Source organism: Tamandua tetradactyla, chromosome 10 (genome assembly GCF_023851605.1).
Source record: "Tamandua tetradactyla isolate mTamTet1 chromosome 10, mTamTet1.pri, whole genome shotgun sequence".
NCBI lineage: Eukaryota > Metazoa > Chordata > Mammalia > Pilosa > Myrmecophagidae > Tamandua > Tamandua tetradactyla.
This window is the reverse complement of record NC_135336.1, coordinates 89,006,420-89,023,804: the sequence shown is the minus strand read 5'-3', so window position 1 is coordinate 89,023,804 and position 17,385 is coordinate 89,006,420. Positions and strand designations below refer to the sequence as shown.

Genomic DNA, 17,385 nt, shown 5'->3' with positions numbered 1-17,385 from the left:
ATTTCTTTGTTTTTGAAAGGTGGGAGAATTTAAGCTCTTACAAAGCAATATGGCCTAGACAGTTGGGGGGAGAAAACTACAGTGACTTTTGGTAGGTGATAACGCAATGGAAAAGAGTAGATTCTAATTATAAGTACACAACATTCCATGGATATCAGGTAATATTTTCTCTTTTCAAAGAAGATGAAGAGTGTTAATCAACCAAGCAGTAAGTTAAGTGGAGGCCTGTTAAAAGAGTCTCTACTTTGTGTCTTGTGTCTTAATGATCTCAGGACAACTTTAAAGGAAGGATCACTTAAAAAGAATTCAGAGGGGCGGTGAGACAGTGGCTCAGTGGCAGGACTCTCACGTGCCATGCTGGAGACCAGCGTTTGACTCCCGGTCCATGAAAGCCCCCCAAAACAAACAAACCAAACAAAAAAAGCAAAAAAGACACAAAATGGTGCTGCAATAATGGAGCACTCACATTGTAAAATAATAAAGTGTGACCCTGCCATACAGCACACACACACAAAAAAAGAAAGAAACCAGAGCCATGCCCTGTTCAAGATGGCAGAGTGATGTGCTTCAGGGCACTGTCCCCTCACAGAAGCTTAGAACAATCAGTGAGAACTGGCAAAAATATTTTTCTCGAAGTTCCAGAATATCATAAGAGGACTGCAGTAACAGGGTGAGTGTCAAGTCAAAAAAAAAAGGCTACTAAAAAGCAGTAAGATCTCATGGCACATTGGCTGATTTCTTCTCCTTCCCTTACCAGCTTAGAGTGGCAGGACCCATGCTCCCAGTGAGTCCCAGTTTCAGAGAGAGCAAAATAACCCTGGTGCACATACTGGGACCATGTGTCTGGCCGAATTTGTCTGGTGGTAGCCTGAGGATTTGCTGTAACAGAACCTGCCTGCATATAGAAAGCAGCATGTGGGACTCTCATATAGAATGCTGTGGGAGGGCAATCAAGTCATGCTGCCTGAGGCAAGGGATTGCTGGCTGTAGGACACACAGTACTGTCCCCAAGACAATGAAGAAACTGCTTCCTTAGGAAGAGGGGACATCTAGAATGATGTAAATGGAAGAATCCCTAGGGCCACACATGTTTGCACAGAAAGGATCAGGGAGGTCCCTGTTTTTTGACTTGGAGCTATTCTTTACTGGAGGGCTTAAAGTACAGGTCAATCCACACAGACTGGGAAAAGTGGTTTTTTTTTTTTCCTTCTTTTTTTTTTCTTTGTTATCTTCTGGCAATAAAAGAAAGCTCTGTCATAATACCAGCTGAACATTAGCTTAAGGAACAAACACCTTAGAGTCTGAATTCTAGCAATAATAATAAACATTACAGCAATAACATTAAAATATCAAAATATCGAATTGTTCAGGTCTCAACAAAAGACCACAAAATGTGCATAGAAACAGGTAGTGATGGCCTTGGCAAAGGAGATGATTAAAGCAATAGAAACCATCAATGAGGAGGATCAGACCTGGGATATATCAGACAAAGGCTTTTTGAAAAGACCCTAAATATGCTCAAAGAGCTAAAGGAAATCAAGAAAATGATAGATGAACAATAAGAGACTATCAATAGAGAAATGGAAATTTTGTGAGAGTCCCAGAAATAGAAGAAGAAAGAGAAAAGATCAGAGAAAATATTCAAAGAAATGAGGCTGAAAACTCCCCAAACTTAACAAAAGACATGAATCAACACATTCAAGATACTCCACAAACTCCAAACAAGATAAACCCAAATAGTACCATGCCATGGCATATTATAATCAAGCTGCCAAATGCCTAAGATAAAGAGATAATGCTGAAAGCTGCAAGAGAGAAGCAGTGTGCATGAACAAGGGAGCTTCAATAAAATTAAGTGCTGATTTCTCACCAGAAACTATGAAGGCAAGAAGGCAGTGGGACAACATATTTAAAATGCTGGACACAAAAAATTAACAACCAAGAATTCTCTATCTGACAAAACTGTCTTTCAAAAATGAGGGAGAGATTAAGATATCCCCAGATAAGCAAAAACTAAGGAAGTTCATCACCACTAGACATCTCTACAAAAGATGCTAAAGAGAGGTCTGTAGATTGAAAGGAAAGGAAAATAGACAATAGATAGAGAGTGTATGAAGAAATGAAGATATGAAGATATCATATCATCAGTCAGGGCAATAACAGGTAAAGCCAACAGTATTGTATTTTTTGTTTTTTTAACTACAAATTTTTACTTCCCATAGGATCTAAAAGGCAAATTCATAAAATATAACAATGGACCAGTGGTTTTGGGCTTATAGTGAATTAACATGTAATTTGTGACTAATACGTCACTAAGGTGAGGGAATGGAGGAGTATAGGACCATAATTTGTCCTTACTATTGAAATTAAGTTGGTACCAAAGCAAACAAAATTGTTATAGATTTGAGATGTTAAATTTTAGCCCTATGACAACTACAAAGAAAATATCAGAGAATATGCAAGTTCATACAGACAAAAAAGAGAGCATAGGTTGTTAGGAGCAGAGAACAAGGGAAAAGTTATTGCATAATGGATGTAGGGTTTCTATTTGGAGTGATGAGAAAGTTTTAGTAAAGGAAGATAGTGAGGATACTCAAATATTGTAAATAAGATTAATCCTATTGTATGGTATGCAGGGGAGGGTTAGGGATGGGAAAGTTTGTGTTGAATATATGTTACCACAATTAAAAAAAGAAAGAGTCAAAGATATAATAACAATTAAAGGCAACAAATGATCCTGCATGGAATCTAGCAAGGGAAGAGAAAAGGCTCAAAGCGACATTACTGAGACATTTGAAAAAATTATGATATAGAATTTAAGTTCATATCGACATGAAATTTCTTGAACTTGAGAACTACAACTAAGTAGTAATAAGGTGGTGACATAAGTGAATATCCTTGTTCTTAGGAAATAGACATAACAGTAGTAAGTGTTCAAAGTGCATGATACATGCAACCTACATTCAAGTGTTCAGAAACTGAATTGATAAACAGATCAACAGATAGAGAGAGAGGAGAGAGATAGCAAGAGAATATATGGAAAATTTGGCCAAATATTAAAATTGGTGGATTTGGGGATCTTGGGGTGGAAGAGTGTTGGAGTTCTCTGTATGGAGTTTGTATTATTTTTGCAAGTTTGAAAATATTTCAAAATAAAAAGTTTTGAAAAAGAATGTACAGTTAGCAATGTCTGGATTGTTTGACAGTTTTGAATGTTAAAACAAGCATTTTGATTGTCTCTATTAAACAGCAACATCTTAGGCAAAGTCAGAGTCTGCTGAATTCTCTGATGAGCATCTCATTTTCAAGATATCAGAGCTTGAATGCATATGTTGTTGTTTGGTGGAGGAGCATACTTCTCTAGAGATAGGCTGCAGGTTCACTTTTGGATAGGGCCAAACTTTTCTCTTTTAACAAAAGAAAACAACAAACAGTTCTCTACCTGCCCATGCTATTTGGAGAATACTAGAATATGGGCCCAGATATCAGTCACAAAACTCAGAAGAGATGCTTTTGTTCTGAAAAAAATCTAATTGTCTGTGTGTCCCTTTCTGACCCCACTCAACTCTCTGCTCTAGAGACCCCTCTAGAGTCTAGAATGTCTCCTTCTTAATAGAAAGATTGCCATCTTAATGAAGAATGATCCTGCCAGGAGACAGTTCACATTATATTTAGATCAAGCACGGTGTGAGTCAAGTTCAGACTGAATAAAATCTCTCTCCACTGTTTTATCAGTTATGCTTTACATGCACTGGATATTTGGATTATATGAACCACCTCAAAGGTATTGTACAGCCCAATCACAGATTTGAGATCTTTAAGCATACCTGCAAAGTTGAACCTATTCATCTGCATATGAATCCTGCTGATAAACTTAACTTTTAACTGGGTTTGGGGTCCACTCTGACAATTCCTGCATTTATCGCTTGGGATCTTTTATTTGTATTGTTTATATCCTTCTTCTAAAAGAAAATACATATGAATGATGTGACTAATCCTTCTCATGCATCTCTTTCCCTTCTACAGGAGGGATTTTTGAAACTGTGGAAAGTGAACCTGTTAATGTTGAAGAATTAGCTTTCAAGTTCGCCGTCACCAATATTAACAGAAACCGAACGCTAATGCCTAATACCACGTTAACCTATGACATCCAGAGAATTAACCTTTTCGATAGTTTTGAAGCCTCACGGAGAGGTAACTATTTTCGCACTGTTAAAAGCTCCTTGGGTGATATGTCTGCTTTACAGGTTACCTTATTTCCGCTACTTGCCCTTTTTCAAAGTGGACATCTTTGTGCAAACGGGTGGTAGGAAATCTCAACCCTCAATATCACCGATGGGCGTGAACTGAACTCACCTAATGGAGGTTGTTGGCGCTGCTTTCTGGGCCTTTTGATTAGCTTACTCTTCAGTGCCCTCCACTCTATGATTAACCGGTTCAGCTGTGAATGGGAAATGTCAAGCTTGATCTGTTTTTTCCTTCCCAGAGCTGAGATACCCTCATGAAACTGTAAGATGCAGTACAATAAAACTTTGGGAAAGGTCATAGCCACCTTACAAGGGAAATATCCACAACACCCATCACTCACGCCCTCCATTTCAGCAGGTTGTCAACTGTTGGGTTTAACTACCATTCTCTCAACTTTTTAAAGTTTTGTGTTCTTTTTCAAAAGATCCTAAAGATTAGACCAGTGAGAACAATCTCTGCATTTGTTTTTCTTTTTCTCCTGGATAGAAGGCAAGTTCCAAAAAAGTAATCTAGCAGGCTTTGAAAACGCTTGCTTGGAAAGATTCATGGGGAATCACAGGCTCATTTAGCAACCCCTGGACACTTCCAGGGCAGCTCTGTTGAGGCACAATCACATTATGGCCTCTAACAAGCAGGCCATCCAATCACTAGATCAGGTGTTTGTGTAGAAACAAAAGCTGCTCATCACCCCAGAACAGAGGGGCTCATAGAGAAATGCCTTGCTCATTAAAAACACATAAATAAATGGGATGCAATGAAAGCTACGTTCACGCTAACATCCAGGTAATTATATACTGGTTGTTTACACAAAAAAATAAACCTAGTTAGGTTATGGGATGCATTCACTTAGTACACTCTTCTGCAAGAATCCTGGTGTTCTTTATGAACAAAATAAATATAAAACTCTTTTCCTGGGAACACAGATGAAAAGCGAATTATATAATGATTTTTTTTTCCTGTCTATGACGTCTTTAGTATGAGACTTTTTTAAAGATAGGTGGAGTTAGAGATAGTATACGGAGCAAAATTGTCTATTTACAAATAATACGACCTTATATTTATACATAACTTTTAAAAGTTTCCAGGCTTCTTTACATTATCTCTGTGGATTAGATAGCTGCCTCTCTCTCTCTCTCTCTCTCTCTCTCTCTCTCTGTCTCTCTCTGTCTCTCTCTGTCTCTCTGTCTGTCTGTCTCTCTCTCTCTCTTTCTCCGACCCTCCCCAAACACACATCATTGTTAAGCAAATACCTTAGAAAGCCAACAACATTTATCAATTATATTTCAACCTATTTAATAATTGTAAACTTTCTTGAGATATGAAGTATCTGCCATACTTGTAAATTACCTCCCACCAAAGCTCCTTAAACCTGGTAATTTGCTGGCAAACAGAGGTTAAAAGGATTGATTTTCTGTCAAGTAATATTAACATTCCAGAGCTAAGTACTAACAAGAATCTCAGTCTACTGTTTATGGTGGATAAAATAGTAGTTTATATACTCTCATGCTCTCATTTTTTTCTTGCCAATAAATGAAAACACATCCAGAAAATGAGCTTCTGAGGAAAATGACATTTGCATTTACAGCATTTAATGGAGAATACGTTACATCTTCATATCCCGAAGCAAAGAGATATGAGCACAGTATCAGAAAGTTTTTCTCACAAATGACCTTCAACATTTTCTCTCCCATAGGTATTTGGAATATGGCTACCAAAATTTAATTATTATTTATTCTCTTTAAATCAGGTTGGGTAATTTTTACAAAGTCATGTAGCTTCTCTACTTACTTTTATTTGTAAAATTGCATTATTATAAACATTAACAGAATTTCATTTATAATTTATTCTTTAATTCTGGTATTCAATTATTATCTCACAAATGTTTCAAGTTCATTTAAAATAGTATTGCTATATAAAATTGAAAATTCATTTAAACTCATATTTAATGTCTACCCGTATAATATGAGTAGGCAGCATTTTACATGGTTATAGAGGATTAATTACCCCAAACTTTCTGGAAAGGAATTTAATAATATGTACCAAAACTTAAAATATCAGCACCTTTTCATTATAGCTATAACTCAATCCCTGGGAATCTGCTCTAGAAAGTAATCTAAAATTCTTATTGAAATATTAGGACAAAAATAAGTATTACAATATTATTTATAATAGCTGAAACTTAGGAGCAGCATAAATGTTCAGTACCATAAAATAGTTAAATAAGTCATGATACCCATGGATGGTATGTTTTTGAAGAATTTGTAATGACTTAGAAAAAAAAGGCATGCTTTCATGTTGAATGAAGAAAATGTTATTGAACTGTATCTAAATAGTGATTCCATTAAAAAAATAATTTGGAATGTCAGCATATTAATAGGTACTATCCCAAGATGATGAAGTTACAGGCTCCTTTTTCCTTCTTTACATTTTTAAGTATTCTAAATTCTTTCAATGAGTATATATACTCCTATAGTGAGAAAAACAGATAATTGTTATGAATGTATTTTTAAATACATATCAGCTTGATTCTGCTAGGCTTCATGTTGGCTGGTAATGAGACAGAAAAAGGCTTGGCCTTGAGGTGTAATCATGGGTTCTGGTTCAGCTCTGCTGCTGTCCAGTGGTCACAACTCACTCCATTGTCTATGAAATGAATGGGTTGGATCAAATGTCTTCCAGGATCCCTTTAAGCTATGCTATTCCATTATAATGTAATTGAGTATCAGTCCCACTTGTGAACATTCTTCGACGGTATTTCAATAAACTAGAACTCCTTTCTGAACTTTGAAGAGACAGGAGGTAAAGGCCTTTCTTCCAAATTCTACAACAACATTAATATCTTCATTTCCACCCTGCCATATGACAGAAGCTCAATTCACATGTTGTTCATTTGGCAAATGGCTTGTCCAGCAAGGGATTTAGACTCCATCTGATTAAAGGTAATGGAGTGAAACCCACAATTCATTTATATTTGCAGGGAGTTAGCCCTGTGATATATTGCTAATTAGTTTTGCATTTATATCTATTGGTAGCTTAGTACCCCTGGAATATTGGAAGATGGTCCAAATATATTTCCTTAAACTTTTAGTTGGGGAGCGGGACAATAGTTCCCAATAGTCAGATTAAAAAGAGATGTTGAGAAAGGAAAAATTAAATTCATAGAATTCTCTTTCTCTCTCCCCTTCTTTGTTTTCCCTCTCCTTCCCCTCCTTGTCCCTGTACATTAGCATGTGACCAGCTGGCTCTTGGTGTGGCTGCTCTGTTTGGTCCTTCGCATAGCTCCTCTGTCAGTGCTGTGCAGTCTATCTGCAATGCTCTCGAAGTTCCACACATACAGACCCGCTGGAAACATCCCTCAGTGGACAACAAAGATTTGTTTTACATCAACCTCTACCCGGATTATGCAGCCATCAGCAGGGCGGTCCTGGATCTGGTCCTCTATTATAACTGGAAAACAGTGACCGTGGTGTACGAAGACAGTACAGGTATGGGGCTTGCACAGGACCTCACCTGGTCAAGTCTGGTTAGAACAAAGAAAACCACAGGGCTCTATAGGCATTGACATCATCAGGTGGAGTGCATAAAAATATTCTTTGACATAGAGCTAACTAAGTATTCTAAAGTAATTTAAGAATGCCTTATGTAGCTAATTCAATTTCCTTGTGGCTTGCTGATCCTTTCATCATCAAATTTAGGAAAATTCTTAAAAAGGAAAATCACTTTATTGATATATGTTGCAATTCAATCAGAATATTAGGGATCTAATTCCAGTTAGCCAAATCTATTCAAGACTCCGACCATGGTTCCATTCCTTAAAATAATGCAGAGAAAGTTGGAAAATGGCCATGGACTATGATTCCAACTTGATAAGGAAGTATGCAAATATCTAGATGAGTTTCTAAAGTCAATTACAAAGAAGAATTCAGTTAGAGATTGTATCTCATGGAAATGAGATTGAGAACCCCCAGTGATGGGCCCTTAAATAAAGTTTGCATGGTTCCGCCTGCTTGTTTTGATTTCATTAGGCACTCTCTTTGGCTTCTTCTAGCTCTCTGATCCTCCACCTTTTGATGATACTTTACCTGGAATTTCCTTTTCTGCCTTTTGCTTACATTTTAGAATTGTCAGAGTTCAGACCCCCTTTTCTTCAGTTTAAAGTCAGCTAGTGACACTTCATTATCCACATAATAAGGTTCAGATCTTTCCAATTTAAAGCCCTTCATCCTCCAGCCATAATCTGTATTTTCATCTTTGCTTACCCAGACACTAGCCTCTCTACCCTCCCTATGCCTTCACACTAGCTATGAATGAAGGGTTCACCATTTCTGAAATGCCCCAGGTTCTTTCCAGCGCTAGTTCTTTTCTTCACTTTGGAAGATCATCCAGACAAATCCCAAGTTGGTGAACACTCATTCATTCATTTTCCACCATCCTACTCAAACGTCACCTCTTCTTTAAAGCTGAGATGGCCATAAAGGTCAATAACACTTTGTAAACATAATTCTTATAGTGCATGTTATATTTCAATGATCTGTTTACATATCTATGAAACTAGGAATTCCAGAAAATTAAAGTTTTATTTTGTACATCTCTTTAAACTGCTACCTAACAGACTGACATATTGTAAGTTGTTAAGAATTACACGTTGAAAAAATACTACAATTGAATTTCTGAATATTTTTTTTCTCCAAGAACTGAAATTAGCTCCTTCCTTTGATCTACATGTTTGGTAATAGGGCTAATAAAAGTATCAGTGAAAATTAACGCAGCAAAGCATGTTCAAACTTTTTAATACTATTTCAATTTCCGCCATCCTTTTCACCAAGACTAGCACTTTCTATTCCCTAGAGGATGAATAGCATGCCTCCTTTATTTGGCATTAAGCTCCAGTCCCATTTAATACTATAAAATAAAGTGCCTAGGTATGGTTGGAAATACGCATTTATGCATTTTCTTATACCTCATCTCATTTCAGAAAGAAGGGACTTAGATGATTGGATATATAATTCATAAACATTATATTCAGAAGAGTCTTGGAAAGGTTAACCACAGGCTGTTGTATAGAGAGAGATACACTTGCATGCTATGGAGGAAGAAATCCATATTATTAAATGAACTCCACAAGCCAATTTAAAGATAGAATATTATATTGCAAATATAAACGTAGGTTGTCTATATTGCCTACCTTTGTTAAATAAATAATTCTATGTGCTAATAAAATCACAGCATTCCTCACTATGTGATAGTGTCTATAGAACAATTTTCTCACTAATTCTATCATCTCTAGCAAAACAGAACCATCTAAAAGAAAAACACATCATTGCATGGTGCTAAAACTTCTAGATTTAATTATAGCTTAAATTCAACTATAAGTGTGGGTATGAATGTTGTAAATTTCAAATTGTTTTAAGACAAAATATAATCTGTGAAAGGATGTCACAAAACCACTCTTTTGATTTCAGGTGACCCTCCCATATTTAATGGCCATTATGTACAGCAGAAAAATCAAACTATCATTTCTATCATCTATTACAGAAATCTAAAATGTCCTTCTCATCCCTATAAAGTGTGCTAGAGCTCAGTTGCTCAACAAGTACTTGTTGAAACTGAAAATCCAAAATGATTTGTATGTTGCCCATTAAATTAGAGAGGATGAATGTTAAAATGATTTTGCCCACATAGACATTAAAAATGTAAATGAATAATCAATTGAGCCATTCAGTTGGAACCCATAGAGTGAACAGGTCAACTGAGATCAATAAAATTAGACATCTTTGAGTGGATTTAATACTGCTTGAGTCAGAGTTCTTGTTTGCTGTAATTATCAAGCCATAAAAGAAGGAAACTTACTAAACCTTCAGAAAAAGAAAGAACTTAGGTGTGCTCAACACCCACCCCCATACCAAAATAAAGTACCTATTAAAGAGCACTTTATTGGGATTTGTTTAGAAGTTTGTTAAATAGCCTGAAGCCAGTGCAGATGCCATGGGACCAAATGGGCCATTAAGCCCATTGAAGGCAGTCAGAGCAGCAGGCAAGTCTCTAAGGACAAAATCCAATTCACAAAATACTAGCATGCAGAATTCCAACCCCCAGAATTTAAAATCTAGAAAGAATTTAGGGAACTCTGAAGAGGAGTATGGTTTTTCTGACGTCATCTCTCTCTTTCTTTCTCTCTGTTTCCTGGATGTTCTTGCCATCACTTACCGACTTCTCTCTGATTCTGTCATTCAGAGGTGACCCTCAGCAACTAGAAATTGCTGCCCATTGGTCATCTTCTCTGCTTCATTAGAGCTCTCGTGGAAACCTGCCTTTCATCCCTTCAGAGGCATGAAAAAGAGAAGAGAAGCTGAGCATCAAATTCAAGTTTCTGCTTTCTCAAAGCCACTCTCAGTGAAATGAAGCCATAGCGCTTTCTGTAGAACAGGGGTCAGCAAACTTTTTCTATCAAGAACCAGACAGTAAATAGTTTAGATTTTGCAGGCCAGGTGGTCACTCTCATAACTACTCAACTCAACTGAGTTAGTGAGACACAGTTTGTAAATAGACAATGTGTACATACATGGGTTTGTGCGTTTCAATGAAACTTTATTTACAGAAATACATGTTGGCCCACATTTGGTCCCTGGGCTCTAGTTTGCCAAAAAGAAAAAAGCAAATTTAGTTAAAAGCTGTATCTTGTGACTTTGAAAAATCTAGGGCCAGCCCACAGATGTAAAGTAGGTTGTCCACGTTCATGATCTTCCTTCATTTTGGTGTCTGGTTTGCATTCTCCCCTCCTTTCTCTTCACATCTGTTCCTCTTCAATATCTGTTTATCATTTTTCATTCCCTCTGGGCTTTGCCAGGAAACCTCCTGGTTCACATGGTATACAAATTTTCAGAAAAATGTTAATAGATAATAATAACTTAAAATACTACTTCTTTCATTTAACTGATCACGTTTTTAAGGTTGACTTTCTTTGCCTTAAGTAAAAGGCAATGGAAACATGGTCAGCGCAGGCCAGAAAGGGGGAAATTTCAAATTATTTGGTTATACTTGGCTAAGCAATCACCAACACGATCAGTATAAAGAACTGGCTCCAAATAAGTGAGTTCTAATCCTCCAAGCTTTACTGGTAAAACATTAAACATCTGTGCACACACATCTTTCTATATAGATTTAATTTTGTGAATGACTAAGAAAAACCCACTTTATTGTTTTGCCTCTTCCTTGTCCCCTTTCTATTTAACTTGTCCTTGACTAAAGTGAACCAAAATTTGCAGTCATTTAGTCTAGATGATATTTTTTGAGATGTTGGGGGAAACAATGAAGATAACACAAGCTCGTACACTCTTATTGTGGCTGCTGTTTAAAGGTTAAAGTACTTCCTTCTGAAGTTTTTTGTCTAGCTGCTTATTTTTTTTAAGTGGTTTAAAAAAAGAACACTTTCTTTATAAAAAATTAAAATGAAGTGACATGTAAGGACATAAAAACATCGAGGAAAACAAGTGCCCATAACATTTTGGTATATATTCTCCAAGATTTTAGACTTTGGATATATTAGACGGATGGACAGATATAGATAGAAAGATAGATAGATAAATAGATAGATAGATAGATAGATAGATAGATAGATAGATAGATAGATAGATGACAGATAGCTAGATAAATAGAGGATACATAAAGTGATAGACATAGAGATAGAGAAAGCGATTGAAATCTAGAAAAAGAGAAAAAGAGAGAAGTAACAGATAATATATATTCCCTTGTTTGATAGACATTTACTGCCAGGCACTGTTTCAAACACGGGATATACCACAGACAAACATATCTCTCATCCCTTGGAGCCCACAATCTATTTAGCCATGGAACAAAATATATAAGTAAATACATAGTAGGTTAAGTGGTAGTAAATGTTATGAAGAAAATTAAAGATGCAGAGAAAATGTGGGAGATTGGAGATGGGAACAGGGGTTGTAATTTTAAATAAAGAGATCACAGAAGACCTCATAGAAAGTAACATTTGAGTAAAAACTTGAAGAGGGTAAAGAGTAGACCATGTGGGCATCTGGGTGATTTTGGGCAGAGGAAGCCATCAGGGCGAAGCCTCAGAGCAGAAGCACCCCTCTATCAGCTGCGCTACGCTCAACTCACCGTTACAGTCTTCTGTACCTTCAAGGACCTGTATATGTAAATACTTTTTAGAAAGCAGTATGTTGAACCACTATTATAGGCCTTCTTAAAATACGTATTAGGCAAAACTTTGAAAGCAAAAGAAAAGAAAGATGTTTCAAAGAGATACTTTCCTGTTTTACAGTGTGTCTCGTGGATAAGTCTGCCCCCCCAAATTCAGAATTTTCCCAGTACTTACTTCAACATAAATACGTGGGTATTAAGAAGATTCACCTGAAGAAGATATGAGTAAAATGGAAATAGCTAAATGTTTAGGCTGCAAAGAATAAACATTAAAGACTCAGAAGATAGGTGTTTAGTGTCAACAAATAACCAAAGGACCAAGAGCAGAAGATGCCTTGGCCAAATCCCCTGAGCGTACATAGGACAGCAGTGGATGAAGGATTGAGTGGAACAGCTTTGGCATGGGTTATAAACAAATTCTCAGCCCCAAAGCTCTTTGGGGATAGAATGCATTTCCTCTCAAAGGATTAAGCTCTCTGCCCAGGGGAAAAGTTCAAATCCGAGCTGCTGGCCCCTACATCAGAGATGAAATTATGAGGATCACTGCAGTAGATGAGTGATTCTTGGATAACTCCAAATTTCATTCAGCCTCTCAGACCAGATCACTTTTCCAGGACCCAAACTCCCATTGCCCTGCACCATTTTGATGCCACCATCTAAGAGTGTATGTTACTTTATGTCCAATAATGCTGCCCAATCCATCATTCAACAGATATTTATAGAGCACTTGCCATGTGTCAGGCACCATTCTCATCACTTGAAATATATTAATGTACAAAATAGACATAAAGCCCTAACTTAAAGGAACTTAGGTTACAGAGGAAGAAATATAAAAAGAAATATAGAATAGCAAATATAATCATTGACTATGTAAAATGAATTATATTGTATAAAAGAAAGTGGTAAGTGCTATGGAAGAAAGAAAAAGTAGAGCATGATGTGGGGAATCTGGAGGTAGAAAGTATAGTTTGCAGTAGTAAAGGTTACACAATATTGTGAAGATGAGATTCGAGCAAAGATTTGAAGCAGAAGAGAGTGAGCCATTTGGCTTCTGGGAGAAGGAAGTTCTAGGCAGAGGCAACAACTAATGCCTCAGGTAAGTGGATGGCTTAGAGTATCAGAGAAATAGCAAGGAGGCTATTGTGGTTGGGAGAACAATGAGAAAGGGAAAGTGGTAAGAGAGGAGGTCAGATGGGAGGGTCTTGTAGATCATGGAGAGCCTGGTAGACCATTGGGAGAATTTGAGTTTCTACCTCTGTGTGAAATGGGAAGTCACTGGAGAGTTTTAAGCAGAGTAGTGAAATGATCAGATCCACATCACAAAAGCATTATCCTGCTGTTGCATTGATAATATATTATAGGGAGGCAAGAGATGGATGGCTCAATCAAGGTGATAACAATAGAGGAACAAGAAATGGTCAGGTTCTGGAAAGCATTTTGAATGTAGAGCACATGTTGCCCTGTGGAAAGAGAGGCCAGGTAAGAGACAGAGAGAGGAGTCAAAGAAGACACCGAGGTTTTTGTCATTAGCCAAAGAAAAAAGTCAACATACCTGAGATGGAGAAGCCGGTAGGTGTAGATAATTTAGGAGAATAAGAATAAGATCAGGAGTTCAGTCACGAACACATTGAGTGTGAGTTTGAGATGCCTGTTAAGATATCCAAACGGAAGTGATGAATAGGTAGCTACTATAAGTGTCTGGAATTCAGGAGAGTAGTCTGGGATACAGGTATACATTTAAGAGTCCCCAGCATACAGATGGAACTGTACTAGGCCATCGGGGAACGAGTTGCACTCACGCGCCTCTAGATCTGGGGCATGTAACACATGGCTCTTGAAAGTTGTTTTTGTTTTATTTTTTTGGAAATCCATGATTGCCCCGAATCACTTTTCTCAAAACAGCAGTGTCATGAGATTCCTAAAAATGCAGACTACAGTAAAGACTTTTTAGAGATCACTTGAAATATCGTCTCAAAGCTTTATAGTGAGGATTAATTTGAAATAGGATTGACACACATAATGTCAGTGATTGAAAGAAACAATGAACACAAGGGGAAAACATGAGAAAAATGACAACGATGATAGCAATAATAACTAAATTAACTATAGAGGATTAAGTAGATACAATGCACAGGTCTAAATATATAACTAATTCATTTAATACTCTCAATCATCTCATGGCTACATAGCATAACTATACTTACAGCTGCATTTTAGATAGTGACTTAGATTTGTTATATCTATTATATTTCTTTCCATTTCCTCATAGAAAACAGAACCAATTAGTTGTCCAAAACTAGTAATATTATCAAATCTAAAATTCAGACTTGAATAAAATTACCAACTTTGTATGGATGACCAAGCTAAAATGAAAGATTTTCTGTATACAGTCAGTGTCAAATAAAAGAATGATTATTTCACCTTTAGCAATCACAAGTCGCCCTTCCATTTTATTATGACCAACAGGGCTGGCTGAAACATGTCCACTGTTTCCTTCCCACAACTCCACCTGGATAAATTGGCAAATGAAAAGTCTGCACTCAATAACAATCTGACAATAAATTATACTTCCTTTGTTCTCTCCCTCACTTTTCTCTGCCCTTCATATTCACACACTCCAGCTGCTGACTATAGCCCTATTTAAAACATCAGACTTCTGCCCAGGAAGCCAATCTTTAGCTATTGCATGCCAGGCATATTATTTAGCTCCTATGTATATTACTCAGAATTCAGGACCAAAATACATGGATACAACTAATTGCCATACAATTAATTTCAGACGCATAGACTAAATTCTCCTTTGAGGCCCTTTCTGATCAGAAGGGATAACTTTCCTTTTGGGTAGTCTCACAACTAGGGAAGTACATGTGCTTTTGAAGAAAATCATATGTATGAAGATCTGCACTCATTAGTGCTGAATTTCCCCAGGTAATTCACTTACTCACCCATTTCTATTTCTCAGTTCTGATTTTTCTTTTCTTCTGGAGGATGCCACCTTAGCAATCCTATTAGATTTGGGTATATTAATATAGCAACACGTTTGTGAAATGCCATTTTGCATGTTCCTAAGTTCAAATGAAGACAGAATTAACATTTAAAATGTGCAATCTCATCTTTGGGTCCCAAGGGCTTGTCACATTCATTTTCATAGCATCAAAACTACTGATGTGGTTTGATGAACAGGGAAGTGGATTAGACTCAAGGAAAACTAGATAATTTTCTTTAAACTGATAATCATTAAGTATAAAGAAGGCTGTCTAGAAATGAATTGGACTGCCTCGGGAGGTAGAGAATTTTCCAAATAGACAGGTGTTCAGCAGTGGCTGTGTCAAGGGGATTCATCAAGTCGGGGTTTGACCTTTAAGGTCCCTTCTATTTCCAGGCGTCTGTGACTCATTTTCAGGGCCGATCCAAACAATTAACCTTGCCGTGCCTCACTTTCCACACTGTAAAATAGCATTGACACCTATCTACCTCAGAGGTATATTCTAAGGTTTATTGAGCTATTTATAAGACGTGTAGCATACTTCATAAAAGGGACCATGTAAATAGCAAAGTTTATTATTATTTAAGGAGAAGGCATGAGAAAATTTAGTCATTCACTGGAAATAGCAGGTTCTTTTTTTTTCTCCTCCATATGCTCCACCTGTTCCCAGAGTAACTCAGCGTGCATGCAAATCAGCATTTTGTTCTGTGTCATACCTGAGTGTACAGAGTCGCTATGTGGCCGAAGCAAGGGTTTAGAATTGGCCACTGGAGGATTTCGAAAGTTATCTCTATTTGCAGGGCCTAACTCCAAATTATGTGAACTAAACAGGCTCTTTTCTCTAAAATACTTTTCAAATCATGGGTGCTTTTTCAAATTACATTCCTGAGAACCAGAGTTAGAGGAGAAGACTCTGAAGGTATTATTTTATAGCTGCATATTTTTGTCTTTTTCTCAGAGAGATTTAAACTTTGAGAAAATTTGTGAGCTGTGTACAATGAACCCTAAACTGGGGTTTAGCATTTGTTACCATTTTGCCAACTTTGCTTTAATGCTGTATCATTCTCTCAATATAAAAACAACTACAACATAATAATAATAACAATTAGTACCACTGTTGAACAATTTGAAAATATGTTGTAGACATAATGACTTTTACCTCTAAATCCAGTAACATGTATTTCTAAGCACAAGAACCTACCTTTATAGACACACTGCAATTATCAAATGCAGGAAACTTCACGCCAATAAAATACAATCATCTAATATATATTCCAGGTTCACTAATTATCCCAATAATCATTCTTACAGCATTTGTTTTGCATCCGGGATTCAATCCAGGATCACTCATTGCATTTAGTTGCCTCATCTCTTTGTCTCCTGTGATCCAGAACAGTTCAGCTTTTCTTTGTTCTGTCCACCATGACGTTGACATATTTGAAGAATGCAGGTCATTTTAATTGTCATTAGAATGCCTATTGTCTTATTACCTGCATTTTATTTTTAAGGAGTCTCCACTCTGGTGGGCTAGGAAACTAATCACCTTTCCCATCTCCACATGCACCCCTATACCCTCTGCACTGGAGTTGAGTTCAAACAGAGTCATGTCACCCCTTCAGGGCTTGCATCCAGACACAAGGACAAATGAGAAAGTTAGGAGCTGGCCTAAATCAATTTCCTTTCCCTGAAAAGTAATTATTTGTTTAGCAAATAAATAGTTTGTTACCATCCCTTGCTATGGAATGTTAATGATTGATGGAGCTCAAATGCAAATATAATGGCAAACCTTGTCCAATTTGTGTCTTCTGTAAATTTGCTTTTGAATTGTAAATTCAACATCATTTGCTAATGAAGGCAAAAAGGCTTTCTAAGCAAACAATTGCTTGGGGAAGAAAAACGTAAAACTTCACTGTTCTTCGCTCATTGTTCTTCCCACAATTTGGGTCTTTATTTCATCTTTGCATCTGCTGGTC

At 36.9% G+C, this 17,385-nt stretch overlaps 1 protein-coding gene across 2 annotated transcripts in view; it reads left to right on the top strand.

Moving 5' to 3' along the window:
• The first annotated feature begins 4,030 nt into the window (after positions 1-4,030).
• Positions 4,031-17,385, top strand: part of GRIK1 (glutamate ionotropic receptor kainate type subunit 1) — a 147,319-nt gene continuing 133,964 nt past the window's right edge. For both annotated transcript variants that reach the window (XM_077118806.1, XM_077118805.1), the window contains exons 1-2: positions 4,031-4,194; positions 7,476-7,733. In XM_077118806.1, the coding sequence (XP_076974921.1) occupies positions 4,122-4,194; positions 7,476-7,733 (331 nt within the window). In that variant the 5' untranslated portion in view covers positions 4,031-4,121. The remainder of the gene's footprint in view (positions 4,195-7,475; positions 7,734-17,385) is intronic.